The sequence below is a fragment of the Carex rostrata genome, chromosome 25, assembly GCF_964058835.1.
Source record: "Carex rostrata chromosome 25, lpCarRost1.2, whole genome shotgun sequence".
NCBI classification, from domain to species: domain Eukaryota; kingdom Viridiplantae; phylum Streptophyta; class Magnoliopsida; order Poales; family Cyperaceae; genus Carex; species Carex rostrata.
Genome location: NC_135942.1, coordinates 6520516 through 6539128, shown reverse-complemented (window position 1 = coordinate 6539128; position 18613 = coordinate 6520516). Strand labels below are relative to the sequence as shown.

Below are 18613 nucleotides of genomic sequence, written 5' to 3'. Positions count from 1 at the left end.
TCGAGAAGAAAAGTTAAAAATAGATATTTTATTATCTTGGTTAATTCCTGGTGGTTATCATGCTACAAAGGGATCATGAGATGATTGATGTAGGTAGGTTTCTTTATTGAAATTAATCTAGGTCTGTTAATCTTCTTGTAAATTTAAGGCCACAAGCAGATTTCATTTTGTAGTTTTGAAATTGCTTCATGGTAGCTTGTTTTTATTTACTGTGTTTGTGTTCATGTTCTCTTTATGAACTTTTAACAGACAAGCTGTTGTTTGCTCTCATTTTTGTGTGTTCATTGTGCTGCACAATTTGTCGATAAGGTAAATTGATTTGTTGTTGATAATTTGGGGCTGCAAATGCTTCTTGCAGAATAAACAGTGAAAATTTGATCAGAACTAACAACAGAGTACTAAAATTTGGATTTCAAGACATTAATTGGGGTTTTAACAAACTGATGTGTGAACCAGTTGTCATTCTTATTCTGAATGGAAATATATGCAGATAACCTGTTGTATCGAACATTGGTTGCGGTTATAATTTTCTGATGTGTGAACCAGTTGTCATTCTTATTCTGAATGGAAATTTTATATGATTGACCTCCATATATATTTGACCCCATAGTTTGAAAGTCTGGCTCCGCCCCTGACTGACTGCGCTGATGATGTACCCCCTCTTGCGGTTATAATTATATCAGTATGTATTAAACTGGTCTGGTCTGGCATTGATGTACTCCCTCTTGGAGGATTAATTTGCCAAAAGGGTAATTTTTTAAATTTGTTTTTCCTTTCCTTTGATTACTGGTATAATTCGGTTTTGAGCTGGCATTCAAGCACTCAGTTCAAACCTTGTAAGCCTTGTCTAGGGAACATGACATGACAAGGGTCGAACCAAAGTTTTACATTTTAGTACCATTTCAATCCTGACTAGTACATTTCAATTCAGCAAATTCTAATTCCCTCTCGTTTCCTTTGAAAAAGAGCGGGGCTGATGAAGTATATACCTCACAACTTGAATTGATGTTGCGGGCTGCACTTGGTAGTATCAAGAGTACATTACAAAGGCAAACTACATTATAAAGTGGTACAATATGATCATTTCATAACTTAGCAGTTCCATATCTGTTGAAAACTTGAAATGGTCATCATTGAGTTGGACACAATCTTAAGGGTAAATGGATCAAGGAGTATTTAAGAACATATAAGTGACATGTAAAAGAAAAAGTAGTTCTCCTTGTAACAAATGATGTACATTGGTCCATTGTGCAAGTTTTCTAACATTTGAGGGTTTTCAAAGTGCGAAAACTCGGGATGTCTAGGAAGTTGAAGCACTCTCAAGATAATACTGATTTAGTTAAGAATTAGATGGATAGTTTAACCACTGCTGTTCTCCTTTTCCTAGTTAGGTGAGCTTTTCCTAGATAAACCACTGCTGCATGTTCTCCTTTTGCAAATGTGCAATTGAATTGTACTATTTTTTATAATCAAATTCCGAAAACACTCTTTGGCTCAGTGTATGAAACAAACAAGGTGTTATCTAAGTGCATTTTCTTTTCATCAGCTGTATTTTGTACATATAGGAGCAGAACGCATATGTCAGCAAGTGTTGTTAGTTCTAAATTTTATAAAATTCATAGAAAATACTCTCAGTTATACAATGAAACTTCATAAGATTTGTCTTCTGATCATGACATAGAGACCATAAGAGCCACTTGATTTATTAAATGTAAACATAATAATAAAAAAGCTTCAAATATTGAGATCCACAAATTCATGAATTGAGCTCACACCTGGACATGAAGGGTCATACTCGATCTATTAAGGCTTCCTACATTCCATTCATGGTTATATTATATAGATGGAGAAATAAGTTACAACTTGGTGGAAAAAATGGACAGGAGCAGATGGAGAGGCTGAGTTCACCCTTGAAGGAAGCATTCTCGAGCTTGGCAGCAAGGGATTCCTCTGGTGGAAGTGTGGCACCTGTTTCTGGAGATGGAATAAAAGCGTTTGGAAGTTGATGGAGCTAGTAGCAGTTTTGGGGGTATGGTACCTATGCGCCATTAAGAATTCGGATCAGGTATGGTAGCTGACAGGGTCATGTTAGAAGTATTGAACCGTTCCATGTAAGTTTGTACGAGTCTTAAAGTCGGCCCTCCTATATTCTAAATAGGCCTGAAAATCTTATGGCTCGATTGCGCGATTACTACCCTTGAATTGCTTATTGCTAAACACTTGTTCCTCAAAGTCGAAGCAACATGACAAAATATAGTATTTGAATGAGAATAGTACCTGATAAGAATTGCATGGTAAGTTGGCAACACTACTAGAGGGTACATTTTTGCACATACAGATCGTAAAATCGATCTGCTAGTAGCGAAGTCATTAGTACTACAGCTATGTAGTATCATAGCTGGACCCATATTAGCTTACTCGAGTAAATATCTTATCTGACAATATAATTCAAATTCAAGCTTACAATTTGTCAATTTTTACGTCCAATTAAGATGTTAGTTTGTTGGTGCACTGAACAGCCGCTGATTAGAAAGCTATAGAGTAGGATAGCGTTAATTTGACGTTTTCACTTTCATTTTTTTTTTATTGATGTTGTTTTTCTGGATTGTTGGCTTGCTTCTTTCTAATTAAGACTCATGTTACTAAAATCATTTAATGTAAGATCTCATTATATTAATACAAACACTTGTAGCCTCTACCAAGTTCTCGAAAAAAAAAAAGAATAATCAAATTTTAGTTGAGTATAAAATTGACAGTAAATAATACATTTACAGTATTACATCAAACATCCATAGAAGGCTTATCAAGCCAGCAATGATCTTTCAGTTTAATATTAAAGTAAAATGAAAACAACTTGTGACAATCATTATTGATCAAATTATTATTTTACATATTATACATGTCACTCATTAATCGTGATGAAAATTTCATAATCCTACACGAATATTTGGTTGAGAAAATTAGCCGGTCTCACCCCACCTTGAGCAATTCTCGTATTTACAACTGAACTCCGGGATAAGTAATAAGTATCTGCAACAGAACAAATAAAATTAACGGTGATGATTCTACTAAGATGAAGAACAACTTTAGCACCTTTAATTTGAAAAGGCTGTCATGTTATTTTCTTTTTTTGATTGATTTATACGGCTACCAATTTTGCACACTTTGGCATGCACAGAGATTAAAGATGTAATCTTGATTTTAGTTTTGATATGCATTCATAATTAATGTCATACCATTTAAGTGTGCATTGTTTGGAGCATCTTGGTATGCATAGCTGCAAGCCTGTTGTGTGAATCAGAGAATTCTTTTAATATTTAATAAAGGAAAATGGAGTTTTATAGTTTGAAACTTAAATAAATATTCTTAAAAATATATTATCTTACGTATCTGCACAAATGGTTTTACTACAACCACATGCATTCCAATCGCCAAAATGTGCACAGAAAAAATAAATAAAATTTAAGCAAGTTATACAATATTTTTTTATTTGTTCAAACACACTTCGTGGGATCATTACAAAAATAAGAAAAAAAAAACAATTTTTAAAAATTGCAACATTACTTACCGTAATGTTTGCTTTAATTGAATCTGCCATTACATTCTTGTCGTTGGCAAAGTAGTTAGACATAGAAGTTTGTATTATTTTTGTGTCCCAAACCTAACCAAAATGAAAGTAGCGCATGTCAATTTCAATATACACAACAAATAAAAAAAATCTTTGTCTGCTACACATCAACACAAGAATTTTTATGTATATAAATGAATATAATACCAATTTTTGTAATAATGTAATGAAAAATTGATGACTTAACTGAGTGAAGGTTGGTTCCGTCAGCGTCAGTTGTAAATCCAACATGGAGAGGTTGGTGAACATCTCCCATGAAATGTGATACGAACACAAGTGCTTGGGTCAAATTATCTAAGAAAAAAAAAAAGATATAAAGAATATTGTCATGTTTTCTTACATGTTTTTGTTTATTGGGCCGAAAATAGGGATCAAGGATTGTTGAGAAAAAAAAAAATTCAAATTTGCACTGATAAGCAAAACTTTATCTTAATTGCAAAATTATTGTTCGCATAAAAGGTGCTTGAGTATTAAAATGACTCAGAATTAAAATATATATATATATATATATCTTAATTACATGTTGTGGAAGGATATGTTGTAAGTTGTGTCGTGTAATTATTAATTGCTCCAACTACACATCTTCCTGTTGCTCCACTACTATCATGATAAATAATTAAAAATTTCAAAACATCATGAATTAAGGTTAGTTGCAAATGGAAAATAAAACAGTATTCTAATTATCAAATTTTGAAAGAGAAGTTTCATAGCCGTGTATTTTAAGGAACAAACCGCAATGAATTACATTGGATGAGTGAAACTGTTGACGCCCAACCTATAAAATTGATGTATTAATTATGTGCCTATATATCACAGCTCGTTGGGTTGGTAGCAATTTCAACACAGCATCTGATGCAGTACTAGTGAGATAACTCTGGAAATTTTCAATCATTTGTCTTCATTGTTATTTTTGCATTAAATCATCTATATATAATTAACATTATTAAGCCAATGCAAATATTTATGTTGGTAATATTTGAAAATCATATAAAAAAGATGGTGCTCTCCGTTCAGCAGCGTGTGAAGCATGTTTATTCATCTAAAAATTCAAATCAAGAAATCAATTACAGATCTGATAAAGCTCATTTTTATACACAGAAAATAATGATAGTAACACATAAATGAAAAAAATATATATATTAATTTCAAAAATGTCATTATAGATTCCGCTGATGGGTTGTATTGTTTGAGTGCATAATACTTACTACTTTTATATATCTAAATGTTTGTAATTTAAAAAGAAAAAATATCCTTCATTCTTCAAAATTTGGTAAGAACAGCATATTTTTTTATTTATGATAGTTATGTTATAATTCAAAACTATAGAAAAAATATTAAAAATAAGACAACTATACCTTGCTCATAAGGTAAAAGTAATGTTTTAAAGATTACCTGAGCAATCTTACAAACCATGTAATGGCCTTCTGTTCCCCAAGCATTAGATATGAGAACTCTTGCAAAAAGAGATACAAGTATGACAACAAATATCGAAAACCCATCTATCTTTCTCTCTTCTATCTTACAGTCTCTCTTTGTTTTGTTTTGTTTTGTTTTGTTTTATGTGATTCTCTATTTTCTCCTATATATATATATACATATATGTATATAATTTTTTTTTTCTATCGATTATAATGAATGAGAATCGTGAATCGGATATGCTATGGAATCTTATGTCAATTACTTCTCAAAGTAACACATTGCACTATAAAAAAAAAAGAATGGAAGTCCATTGTTTTTAATAAAAAAATATTTTATGTAGTCTTGAGATATTTTAATAATGCATCGCGTATTTAAGACATTATTAAAAATTCTATGACAACAAAATAATATACATATTTGATCTGATTTTTATCACGAAAATAACATTAAATATCTTGTATTTTGCACATAAAAAGAATATAATACATCTAGAATCAAGTTACTGTGTTTACTTGGTTTTAATTTGCAGGAAATAAAAAAAAATGTCCAGTGCGGACGCACAGATTTTGATACGGCCGCATTAAGTACTTAGACGGATTTCTAGACATGTGCCAATTTGAAAAAGGTATAATGAGTTATGCATCAAAATTCGTGCGAACGCACGAATTTCGATGCGGTAGCACTGTGGTCGCACAGAAAAGATCCGAGCACAGAGCGGACGCAGAGGGCCGCACGCAAATTGACGCCTGAACTTAAAATAGTCATAGATTTTGACTCGTAACTCTATTTTGAGCATATGACCACTTTTCGAAAAGCTGACGAGAAGATCTACAACCTAAGAAGCCAAGTGTGAACGCACTAAAATCACAGACAGCTTAAAAAAAGCGTTTTCGATAGTTTTTCTATTTCTGGCACTCCAGGACGCGTGTCAAGGGCTCAAATTAGACCACGCCAGTTTGGGAAACTTGTAAAATAAGCATTTAATAACCTCCACACATTCTAGGCTCCAAATTGGGAAGAACTTCAGCTATAAAAAGAGGAGAATTTTCTCATTCAAGACATCTCTTCGCAAAGATCATCTCATCTCTTGTCATATCTTTTTCTCATCTATACTCAGCGTAAAATTCTGCAGTCAATGAAACAATTTAAGGAGGAGGAAGAATAAGATTTCAAGAAGAAGGCAAGATTAAAGGTTCTTCATCTAGAGAAGGGTGTAATCTATTTCTCTATTTAATTTCTCTTTGTTTTAACCAATTTTTGTAATGAACCTTTTGTTGAATTCTTGCATCTCCATGAGAGACTAGTTTTCCTCTCTTATGCATGAACTTGTTTAATTCTATTTTACTTGGATTTTAGTTTTTATTATGATTGTTTGATTTGATTGTTAATTTTTGTGATTTATTCTTTATGTTGATTACATAATTAGTACTTGACTTGCACAACTCCTGCTTTGGATTCGAAAGAACCAAAGAAGATAGGATCATATAGGATAGTATCAAATTGTGAACACAAATACCTTAGGATTTATATTAGAATTGACCAATTTGATATCTAAACCGAAACTGCAAAAATTAAGGTTAGGATTTGGTGAAGAACAACCGTGAAGTCAAACCCCTAATTATGACATCTTGAATTGAATTGAACATTGGTATGAAGAACAACCGTGAAGTATCAATGTTTGAGGATATGATAGACTAACAAGAGCTTAATGGGTCTAGATAGCTAGGGTGAAGAACAACCGTGAAGTCTGAAACTATTTAGGCACGTTATTAATTCACGACCATGATCCTTTTTAACATTTTAGGTTAAAAACATCATCATATCAAACATGAATTTAACCAAACTGAGTAGGTAGAATTAGCAAGGGATTGTAGACCGAATTCTCCTAGACTTTCAATCTTTGAAAGCAACCAAAACTATCTCTTTACTTTCCTTATTTACTTTTATTGTTTAAAACCTTATCTTCGGGTATTGAAATTATTCGATAGAGTCAAGAACTAGTCTTTAACCATATTCCCTGTGGATCTATACCCAAAGTGCTACAAGGATAGGTTGTGCGCTTGCATCCGACCAATCATTGAGTATTTAGGTTTACAAATTTAAAAAGTTTAAAAGAGTATAAAAATAAGCATAAAACTCTATACATAAAATACTCAACAAACTTTTTGGCGCCATTGCCGGGGAATATCAGATAGATACTAGTTTTTACTTTAGATATTTATTTTAGATTTTTTTTTAGTTTTCTCCTTTTATTTTGTTTGAAAACTCATATTCGTTGTTTTTCAGCGCTTCATGCTCGAAACAATCCGTGAAGAGGAAGAACAAGACATGAAGCGCTCTGATGAAGACTCTTCGTAAGGCATATCGGTGGTAAGATCTGATACCGATAGATTACGACAAGTTGATAAAGGAGGCATGAAGAATGTCCAAATTGGAAAACGAATCAGCGCATGCGATTCCAACACAAGGAGTGGCAAAACCAAGTGCATGAAGGATGTCGCCGGATCAACACCCCTCATAATCTAAGAAAACGGGTCGAGCCGCAGATCTAAAACCAAGCGCTTCTTGGGAGGCAACCCAAGTCCTTCTCGTTCCTTCCCTCTACTCAAACCGCCATCTCTCCACCTCTATGACGGTTCTTCACAGAAGTTAAGTTTTCATATTTCTTTTCTTTTTATTTTTTAGTTTTAGATTAAAGCATTGGGGACAATGCTTGATTTAAGTTTGGGGGATGAGAAGAAATTGTTTCTTGCATGGATGAATTTTAGATTTGTTTTTCGTTTTGAACTTTTTGGAGGGTTATAACCTTGATTTTTACTTGACCATGAATGGAATTTGTGATTTTGAACTTGAATTATTGAAATTGCAAATTTGTCAAAATGTTTTACTTGGTTATGAAAAATAGAGTCTTGCATGATTGGACTTAACTGTTTGAAAATGCATAAAATATAAAATCATGTTTAATTTTTGTGTTAAAAATTGGCTAAAACTTTTGATAAATTTGAGTGATTGACAAAAATTAGAAATTTTGATGGGAAATTTAACAATTTTTTAGGAATATCCTTAGAATAATTTGAAATAACCACATAATTTGGCGAAAAAAATTGTGGAAATAAAGGTTTAAGAAAATGAAACTTTAGGAATTTAAATTTATTTTTTTTGAAAAAAGCAACTTGTATGTGGAAAATAAATTTAGAAAGATCGGGATATCCATAGGTATGATTTAATGCCTAGGGATGTGTGTATTCATGATATATGCAAAAGAAAAATAAAAAATGAAACAAGAAAACGATGGAGATAAATAAGTGTACTCGCACAATAAATCCTATAGGATGCCTTTGAGCTCGACAAATCTCCCAAAGTAATAAAAAAGAGTACTGGCACAATCTTACGAGATGCCTTTGAGCTCGAAAATTTTTAATTTTCTAATTTTTGTCAATGACTCAAATTTATCAAAAGTTTTAGCCAATTTTTAACACAAAAATTAAACATGGTTTTATATTTTATGCATTTTCAAACAGTTAAGTCCAATCATGCAGGACTCTATTTTTCATAACCAAGTAAAAACATCTTGACAAATTTGTAATTTCAATCATTCAAGTTCAAAATCACAAATTCCATTAATGGTCAAGTAAAAATCAAGGTTATAACCCTCTAAAAAGTTCAAAATGAAAAAATAAATCTAAAATTCATGCATGCAAGATACTATTTCTTTACATCCCCCAAACTTAAATGAAGCATTGTCCCCAATGCTTTAATCTAAAACTAAAAAAGTAAATAGAAAGAAATATGAAAGCTTAACTTGTGTGAAGTACCGTCATAGAGGTGGAGAGATGGCGGTTCGAGTAGAGGGAAGGAACGAGAAGGACTTGGGTTGCCTCCCAAGAAGCGCTTGGTTTTAGGTCTACGGCTCAACCCGTTTTCTTGGATTATGAGGGGTGTTGATCGGGCAGCATCCTTTTTTCACTCCTTGCATTGGAACCGCACGCACCGATTCATTTCCCAATTAGGACATTCTTCATGCCTCCTTTATCCACTTGTCGCAATCTATCGGTCTCAAATCTTGCCACCGATATGCCTTGCGAAGAGTCTTCATCAGAGTGCTCCATGTCCTGTTCTTCCTCTTCAAGAATGAAGATGAGTTTTCAAACAAAATAAAAGGAAAAAAACTAAAAAATCTGAAATAAATCTCTAAAGTAAAAACTAGTATCTATCCGATATTCCTCGGCAACGGCATCAAAAAGCTTGTTGAGTATTTTATGTATAGGGTTTTTTGCTTGTTTTTATACTCTTTTGAACTTTTAAATTTGTAAACCTAAATACTCAATGATTGGTCGGATGCAAGAGCACAACCTATCATTGTAGTACTTTGGGTATTGATCCACAAAGAATATGGTTAAAGACTAGTTCTTGACTTTATCGAATAATTTCATATTATGCAAGAAAGTAAAGTTGATTAGGGGTTTTTGTTCTAAAATCCTAAGGTTGGGTTCAATACCTGAAGATAAGGTTTTAAACAATAAAAGTAAATAAGGAAAGTAAAGAGAGAATTTTGGTTGCTTTCAAAGGTTGGAAGTCTAGGGGCATTCGGTCTACAATCCCTTGCTAATTCTACCTACTCAGTTTGGTTAAATTCATGTTTGATATGATGATGTTTCTAACCTAAAATGTTAAAAAGGGTCATGGTCATGAATTAATAACGTGCCTAAATAGTTTTGGACTTCACAATGATTCTTCACCCTAGCTATCTAGACCCATTAAGCTCTTGTTAGTCTATCATATCCTCAAATATTTATACTTCACGGTCGTTCTTCATGCCAATGTTCAATTCAATTCAAGATGTCCTAATTAGGGGTTTGACTTCACGGTCGTTCTTCACCAAATTCTAACCTTAATTTTTGCAGTTTCGGTTTAGATATCAAATTGGTCAATTCTAATCTAAATCCTAAGGTATTTGTGTTCACAATTTGACACTATCCTATATGATCCTATCTTCTTTGGTTCTTTCGAATCCAAAGCAGGAGTTGTGCAAGTCAAGTACTAATTATGTAATAAACATAAAGAATAAATCACAAAAATTAACAATCAAATCAAACAATCATAATAAAAATTAAAATCTGAGTAAAACATAATTAAACAAGTTCATGCATAAGACCTAAACCTCTAGAGATGAAAACTAGCCTCTCATGAAGATGCAAGAATTCAACAAAAGATTCATTACAAAAATTGGCTAAAACAAAGAGAAATTAAATATAGATATATATATATTACACCCTTCTCTAGATAAAGAAGCCTTAATCTTGTTTTCTTTTTAAAATCTTCTTCTTCCTCCTCCTTGAATTGCTTCCTTGACTACATAATTTTACATGAAGTATAGATGTGAAAGAGATATGACAAGAGATGAGATGATATTTGCGAAGAGATGTCTTGAATGAGAAAATTCTCCTCTTTTTAAAGCTAAAGTTCTGCCCAATTTGGAGCCTAGAATGTGTGAAGGTTATTGAATGTTTATTTTACAAGTTTTTCAAACTGGCGTGGTCTAATTTGAGTTCTTGAAATGCGTCATGGAGTGCCAGAAATAGAAAAACTGTCGAAAACGAGTTTTTTTTAAGCTGTCTGTGATTTTAGTGTGTTCATACTTGACTTCTCAGGTTATAAATCTTCTCACGAGCTTTTTGAAAAGTGGTCATATACTCAAAACGGAGTCACGAATCAAAATATATTACTATTTTAAGTTCAGGCTGGCTGCATGCGGCCCCTCAGCATCTGCACTGTGCTTGGATTTTTTTCTATGCGACCGGAGTGCGGACACAATGTACATCTCATTTTCCCAAGATTGGTTAGAAAAACAATGCTTTTGTTAAAACAAATAGAACTTAATGTACACGGTGCAGGGGGATTTTATTTCTTCAACAATATCTCTTGAAAGAAGCTGGCTTAAAAAATTCTTCGGAAAAATCCAAGTTCCAATATTTCATGTAATGAAAACTTGCACTTGTCAACCAGAAAATATATATATTTTTTAATTATAATAATTTCTTCTGCACTTACTTGTCGGATTAATTAGACTAACAAATTCGAATATAAAACGAACATGAATATGCATGAAGTTTCTAAAAAATTAATTTGAAGTGTCAAAAAAATTCTGACAATTCAACTACTTAAGAGTTTGTACCAATATTTATTTCGATTTTAAATTTAAAAAAAATAATTAGTGTGTACCTCTAACAAGTAGAGGTCCGTTTGGATCATAGTGGGTAAGAATAGTGTGAGAGAAGTGTAAAGTTGGATGATTCAAGAAGTGTTAATTTCATGCAAATGTAGATTGGATGATTTACCTGAAATAGTAATATTAATTTGTTAATTTTATTAATTGTTGAGTTAGCGAAATAACTCAACACTACTCCGTAGAAAAGAAAAAAAAGACAGAGATAGATATTATTATTCTCATATTGGTGTTATTATTTTATTTTTATTTTTGGCATTCAAACATACTCTTTAAAACTTCGATTTGACAAATAACCCTTGATTTCGGCTCTTGCAAATGTTTATTAGCAAGAATGCAACTTAAATTTATCTTTTCGCACAAATTATACTTCTCAACTAAATGAATATGTAGAGCATCATGTTAATCCGGGACGGATCTACATATATGACGGAAGTGCTAAGCCACCCTATAATTTTAAAAAATTTAATTATGTGTATATTATAACCATAATGCACCCCAGCAATAATAGCTTAAATCGTCAAATTTTTTATTTTTTTATGTACTATATTGCTACTGCTAAAATATAGACATTACCATTACTACAACCCCTTTTTCTAATCAAGAACAAAGGTACATGCCGAAACTTTCAGATTAGAGGTGCAATCAAGAATCCTAAACTCCTGGTCAAAATCAGTGTAGACATGATAGTCAGACTACAAGATTGGCGAATTAAATCCGAATTAAACACGAATAATTCATTTTTTTTGGTGATGTCGAACCGAATGCCGAATCATTCGGTTGACCGAACTTTGACCGAATTAAACCCAAATAATTCGCGAATTTTACGTACTTTTTCCGAATTTTACAAATTATTCGCGAATATTTCCCATAACATTTTTTTTTTGCTCTCTTACAAAACTGAGATCTCTGATCCGGATAATTTCAAATTATTCCTGAATTATGCCCAAATTATTTCCGAATCATGAATTTTTGACTTCACTGAACCAAACCCGAATAATTCATTTGTCACAATATTATAATACCTATTGTTGTACTTTGATATTTGGAGATAAGAATTAGAGCAAAATAGAGGCCCATTACTTCATCTCGTCTAAATTGAGAGCCCAACAAGGCAATAAAAGCAGGATTTTTTTCGCAACTGGTATTATATTGGTGCTTCGCTAAAATGTAAAATCAATTCTAATAATAAAACAGTATGGATGATGAATGCAAAACAGCACATACCTAAACATTATAAAAATACATAAAAACATGAGCCACACAAACTAACAACATACACACAATGCTTGATAGATCCTTGCCAATAGTAACTATACTTGACACAGCAAGGCTCAAATAATCATGCTATTTAATGATAGCATCGCTATCTTCTTCAATTAATCCTAATCCTTCTTAGCAGTGATTGATCGTGCCTTTAGATTCAAAAACACTGCCCTGAAATACCAAATATGAAAGTAAAAACCAGTTAGTATAAATTAGGTGTTTTTGTTTCTGGAATAGCTTAATCAAGTCTTGTCATATTTGATTATATAAAGATGGATAACAAATTATAAGATAGAAGGACATACCAGCACGAGGCAATAAAGCTATGAAACAGAACACGAAGCTGAAGCGGTATGTACTGGTAATTTATCCATGATACTATCGGCCATAACTACAAACCAGAAAAAGATGAAAAGAACACTCAATAGGTTGATAGGCGATGAAAATATATATTCATTTAGAAGTTAAATACACAGATGCATTTTTCATTTTTTTTTTCTAAAAACAAACTCAAGAAAAGAAAAACAAGCATATTTCAATGTCAGATGACAAGTTTGCATCGGCTGGTTAGCGGGTAGCCAATAGGTTAAATAAATGTTCAACTGGGTATGTGTTTTCAAAGTCAAAATCTTTTTAGTGCTGTTTAGAAAGACACAATGGTGTTGGGTTAAATCCTGTATCCCCACTCATAACCCAAAAATAAGTCATAAAAAAGCTTTTGTTCCTAACAAACCTTCCAAGAAGTCAATTGAACAGTTGGATAGTCATTCTTGATCTTGCTCTTCACTTGGCTAAATGGCCTCCCTTCAAATTCAAGTACATTAATTGAAATTTAATTTTTTTTCTGATATAACTTGTTTCATGGAATTATAAAAATAAGCAACATATAAATTCACATAAAGAATAAATAAAATAAACATCCATAGTAATATATTTTGAAAGGAACTTACTTTCTACAACTAAGCCGTAATATGCCATAAAGAACATGTTGTTCCACGGTGAAGTCGTCAATTGTTCGAGTAACACCTGTGCGTATTATAACTCAGTAAACTTACAAACCAACAAAAACTTGAGAAACATTGACAACAATAGTACTTGAAAAATTACCTTTTTAGCTGTAGTCTCTTTTCCCTTTTTGCCCTTGAAAATAATTTCCATAAATTTGTGCAAGAAATGGCCAAATGGTCCCGCATAAGCAAATCCATAAAGCTGCAATTATTTTTAGTTGCTAATTAAGTCATCCACCTCGAAAGAAAGTGAAGTTAAGAAACATGAAAAAACTGTTTTATTTAAGTTTTTCAAAGAAAAATATTTTTGGGTGGCAAGCACATTCCGAGGGAGAAAAAAATATCAAATTCCAATATAGTGTTGGTAGGTACCGCCTACCAGTGTGTATCATGAAGAACTAGTATGATACTAAACATTGGTGTTGAACTTGATAACTTTTCATAATAGATTTGTGTTTTTTCAGTTATTTCCTACATAACCAAGCAAGATGGCAAAGTCCTTGTATTGCCCCAGAAAACAAAAATGTATCATTAATGCTGAAACAAAGCATATCTATTTAACTCACTTCTCCATTTCATGAAAAGATGCCGAAACTAAACTTCACTTCACACATTGCTTCTCTCTAAATGAGAGAGAAAGGAGGGACCATTTTTGTGATCTTTTAAAAAAAATTGCATGTTTATATGAATTTTACTACATTTAGAAGGGTTTACATGAACTTGTAGTGGAAAGTATTAAAGTTTCCGACTGAAGACAGGTATATTTGACCAACACTGATCAGACTGGGTTATATAATTGAAACAACAGATATGCATAGGCCAAACAAAGTCAACGAGTACAGTGTGGCACCCTCTTAATGACAACCTGCTAAGAAATATTTTATTTGATTAATGAGCATCCCTTAACTAATCAGATTTATACCCAATAGAACTATGGAAGTCAATTTATGCACATAAATTAAGCTGGTCAATTTCATAACTGAACTAAAAAACACCAGACTACACAGATAGCAACCAATTAACAAAGGGCAATTAATTATGATCGATTAACAAATATATATCTTAAATCAAATGAATCACTCACCAGTAAGAATTCCACTGCAGAAAAAATTAAGGAACAAAAAGATAAATAATAACAATAATTAAAATTTCTAAGATAGCCAATAAATAACAAAAAACATATCTTTTAGTTGAGTCCAAACTGAATCAAAATAGCTAAATCATTCTGCCTTCAGTTTATTCCTTGAATGTATTATTATTTGTTACAGGGAATCAGATGTAGTTCTATGCTTGAGGCCACCAATTTAGAGATGAAAGTTACAGAGAAAATTCAGGGTCTAAATTGGGCAAAAACTTTACAAGTTAACTTACATTAAGTTCAATTTGTTATTTCTGTTACTCTTTTTCTCTTCTTTCTGGAAGAGAAGTGTTGAAAATAGAATTTGCCATATTTAGATTTGACGGTGGTTAACAATAGCATAAACTTTTGGATCTTATTTGCGAAAATCAAATAAATCCAATTAGGAAACTAGAAATGGGAGCAATTCCTATGCACCTATACAAAACAGGCAAAACTGTACAAAAGACACAATCATACAAAATATCAAATATAACCCAACAGAACTGAAAATACCCTTCACCTCTGCTGCTTTGACATCCTATGGTGTATTGTTACGAAGAAATTGGATGATTAGTTGGGGTTTATGAAACCCTAAAGGTGAAATTTCAAGTTTTGAAAGCGACACAAGTGAAATTTCTACAAAAACGGGAAGGAAATATTACAAAAATAATATACCATGATCAGAAAAAGCCTTCTCAACTGAATCTTTTTGTTTCCAGCAATTTTCTGAGCGATCACATCGCTAGATCCCGCTAGAACACCTGAAGTGATGGCCTATAAATTAAGATTTCCAAGTCGGAAAAAGGATAAATTAGATGCCTGAGAAGATACCAAAAGGTTCAAAGATAGCAGGGGAGGAAGATGAGAAAAACCTTGGTGCGAAGCGGGTTGAGTTGAAGTTGCTTGAGGTAAGCCGACCATGCATCTTTCACCACCTCCGACATGTTCACTTACAGCAACTAGAGAGAAGAGAGAAGAGAGAAGAGAGGAGAGGGATGAGTAGGTGACGACTTGCGAATTGTGTTATTGTGTTATTGTGTAATTTATGGTAGAATTAATAAAGAGGGAAAGGAAGGTGCCTACGCGCGTTCAACTGCAATTCGTATCCTCTCTGCATTAACTCAAAAGGGAATCTTTTGAGTTAATGAATCTTAACCGTCCGATCTATTTTAAGATTCGTGTATACTAGTTCTGCACTAATATTGAAAGACCCCCTATGTTATAATAAGATGTCGGATTGGATTCGTTCAATATCAGACGGTTGAGATTCTTTAACTAAAAAATTCCCCTTTGTGTTAATGCAGATGATATGCTTTTCGTTCAACTGAGGCCGGACCTCTAAGGTAAATTAAAATTTCAGTTTTAATATAAACCGTTCGATCATAATTGGAGTCAATCCGCTCAGGTTAGAATTTACGGGTTCCCTTTAATAATCGTGAGAGTTTTGATCTTACGGTCTAGATCCAAACTTAAAGATTAAGTTACCTTAGGGATACGAGTTCCGTTCTTTTTGAGTTCCGTTCAACTGTTAAACATTGACTGTTGATTATTATACTGAGAAAATATTGCTTTCTATTTATTTTACTGAAGCATCAGCATCATGTATAACATGCGCGCGTTGGAGACTAGATGGGATTCCAGCAAATGTGATTTTTAATATTTGAACGAAATTTCAAACAAATTCTCAGGTAATTAAAAACCAATTTTAGAAAAGATCGAGATGTAAAATTGTTATCGATTAATACGGAAAAAATATAAGTAAACGATTGTCTTTTTAAATGCTACAAACAAATAAAAGGTAACAATATCTGTTCTAAATTCTAACTAAAAGGTTACGATTTTATAAACCTTGTAATTTTAGACGAATATGTTCTTTTTAATTTTTATTGTCGATGTCTCAAAATATTTAGGGTGATGATACTAAAATAATTAATATTTTTATTAACACAACAAATTCAAATATTTTATTTGTATGGACAAATTTGTCCTTGTTTTACTCTAAATGCCGTATCTTTTTAAAGATGTACTTTCTTTATATTAATTAATATTCATTGTTTATTTATTTTATTTTCAAAACTAAAAGGCCTAATCAATTTTTTTTATTGGAAATGTTTTGTTTTTTTTCAAATTTGAAAAATATAGCTACATAAATTTACCAAACAGTCATTTCTGGCATAAATAATCTTATTTTTTTTAGTAGCTTTAATCAATTTTTTTGGATTTGCAATATTAATATGTCATTCCTTAACATCATATGTCATTTTTACTGTTACTTATTATGTATTAGGTGGTTTGTACAATATAAGTTGAATTTTGAAAAACAAAGAGAGTATAAACTGTATTCAAAAAATATTATCATAGTTCAATAAAAAAAAACACTATAAAGTATAAACTCTATTAATTGAAAATAAACATGAATTAAAACAAAATATTATACGCAAAAAGATTAATTTGTTTGATAGAAATCATAGAATGATTTTTCTCTATGTAAAGAATAGGTTTCTAATTTTATTATTTCTATTCTTTGAAAAAAAAAATGTATTAGGTGAAAATTTCAATTATGAAAATAATAAATAATATTAATAACAAATAGTTATTAATATGAAGACATAAACATGTATTTTATTGGTTGATGATTTCATATATAATTTGGTCATTGTTTAATTGTTTTCTTCCGCTACTTTTTTCATCTATAATTATTTATCTTTGTTTTCTCACTTATTTAATTCATTAAAAATAACTTGTATCTTATGTAATTTCTTATTTGGACTAAAATTAATCTTAATAATTCGTATATGATATTAATTAATAATTTGTCTTGATTTTTAGAAATAAGATTAAAATAATTTATTAAATTACATAATAACATAGTATATGACGATACAAAAAGAAGAATGGATAGTTTACGAAAAATAATATAAACATAAATGCTACAAGGTAATATAAAAATTACATTCAATCGACATAAAACACGAGAAATAATTAAGTTTTTATCTCAACATAAATTAATAAATAAAGTGTCTATCCCTCGACTTTTCTCAACATTATTTTGAAAAAAAAAATTCATTGCAATAATAAACTTATGTTTTTATTGCAGTTTATTTTTCAGTTGGTGTTATTTTTAATTTGTCTATGCTTTAATAACTAGTAAAAATAAACTAATTATGTTAAATTTGTTAAACAAAGTGGTAATATAGTAAAATTTATTTTTATAATTCTTATACTAAATATCTTCAAACAAAAGAGGATCAAAATACATATTTAATTAAAGATAAAATCACTGATGTACATCCAAAAATATGTGGTTTATTTTTCTTTTGTTGCCTTTTTCTAAAAGAAGTGGATTAGCTAACCGATTTCTATTAATACAGAAATCATACAGTGTTTGCCTTTTTTTTTTTGAAAACCTTCACAGAAGCTGCGAAGTCGTGAGAGGGAATCGAACTCTCGACCTTTGAGTACAACAACTCTAAAACTTTTTTCTAGGCAATTGTGCTATCCCCTTTCACAATGTTTTGTCAAATGGTACTTAGTTTGAGATATCTCAGAGGGAACCGAATCTTCTGCCCCCCCTAGAGGCAGAAATTTCCTGCCCCCAGAGTCACTGCATGTGGGTTCGACGTGGATCCCCAATTTAAAAATTAAAAGTGATCGGCTCCTTTAACAGTGATTGGCCCCACACGCAGTGACTGAAGGAACAGGAAATTCCTACTCTCCGGAGGAGCAGAGGATGCTAATTCAGTTTTTCAGCATGTCGCTGGGACAATGCGTTGCACACTGGACAGTGGACAGCAGGATGAATTATCAGCCGTTGGATCGGAGGGTAGCATTAAGCGATCAAATATTTAACAATTTTGGTCAGTGCTACTGCTACAAGAGTACAAGACAGGCTTTTTCCCGTTTTTTTTTTATGTACCACCCTAATAAATAAGAATTAAATCAATACC

General features: G+C 31.8%; 1 protein-coding gene across 1 annotated transcript; it reads right to left on the bottom strand.

Annotated features, from left to right (window-relative positions):
• Positions 1-12444: 12444 nt before the first annotated feature.
• Positions 12445-15721, bottom strand: LOC144543665 (peroxisomal membrane protein PMP22-like). The gene is made up of 7 exons (XM_078292005.1): positions 15539-15721; positions 15342-15440; positions 13647-13748; positions 13490-13565; positions 13273-13343; positions 12845-12930; positions 12445-12710 (listed from the first exon to the last, which is right to left on the bottom strand). The coding sequence occupies exons 1-7, from the start codon at positions 15608-15610 to the stop codon at positions 12659-12661; spliced, it is 558 nt and encodes a 185-aa protein (XP_078148131.1). The 5' UTR covers positions 15611-15721; the 3' UTR covers positions 12445-12658.
• Positions 15722-18613: the final 2892 nt, after the last annotated feature.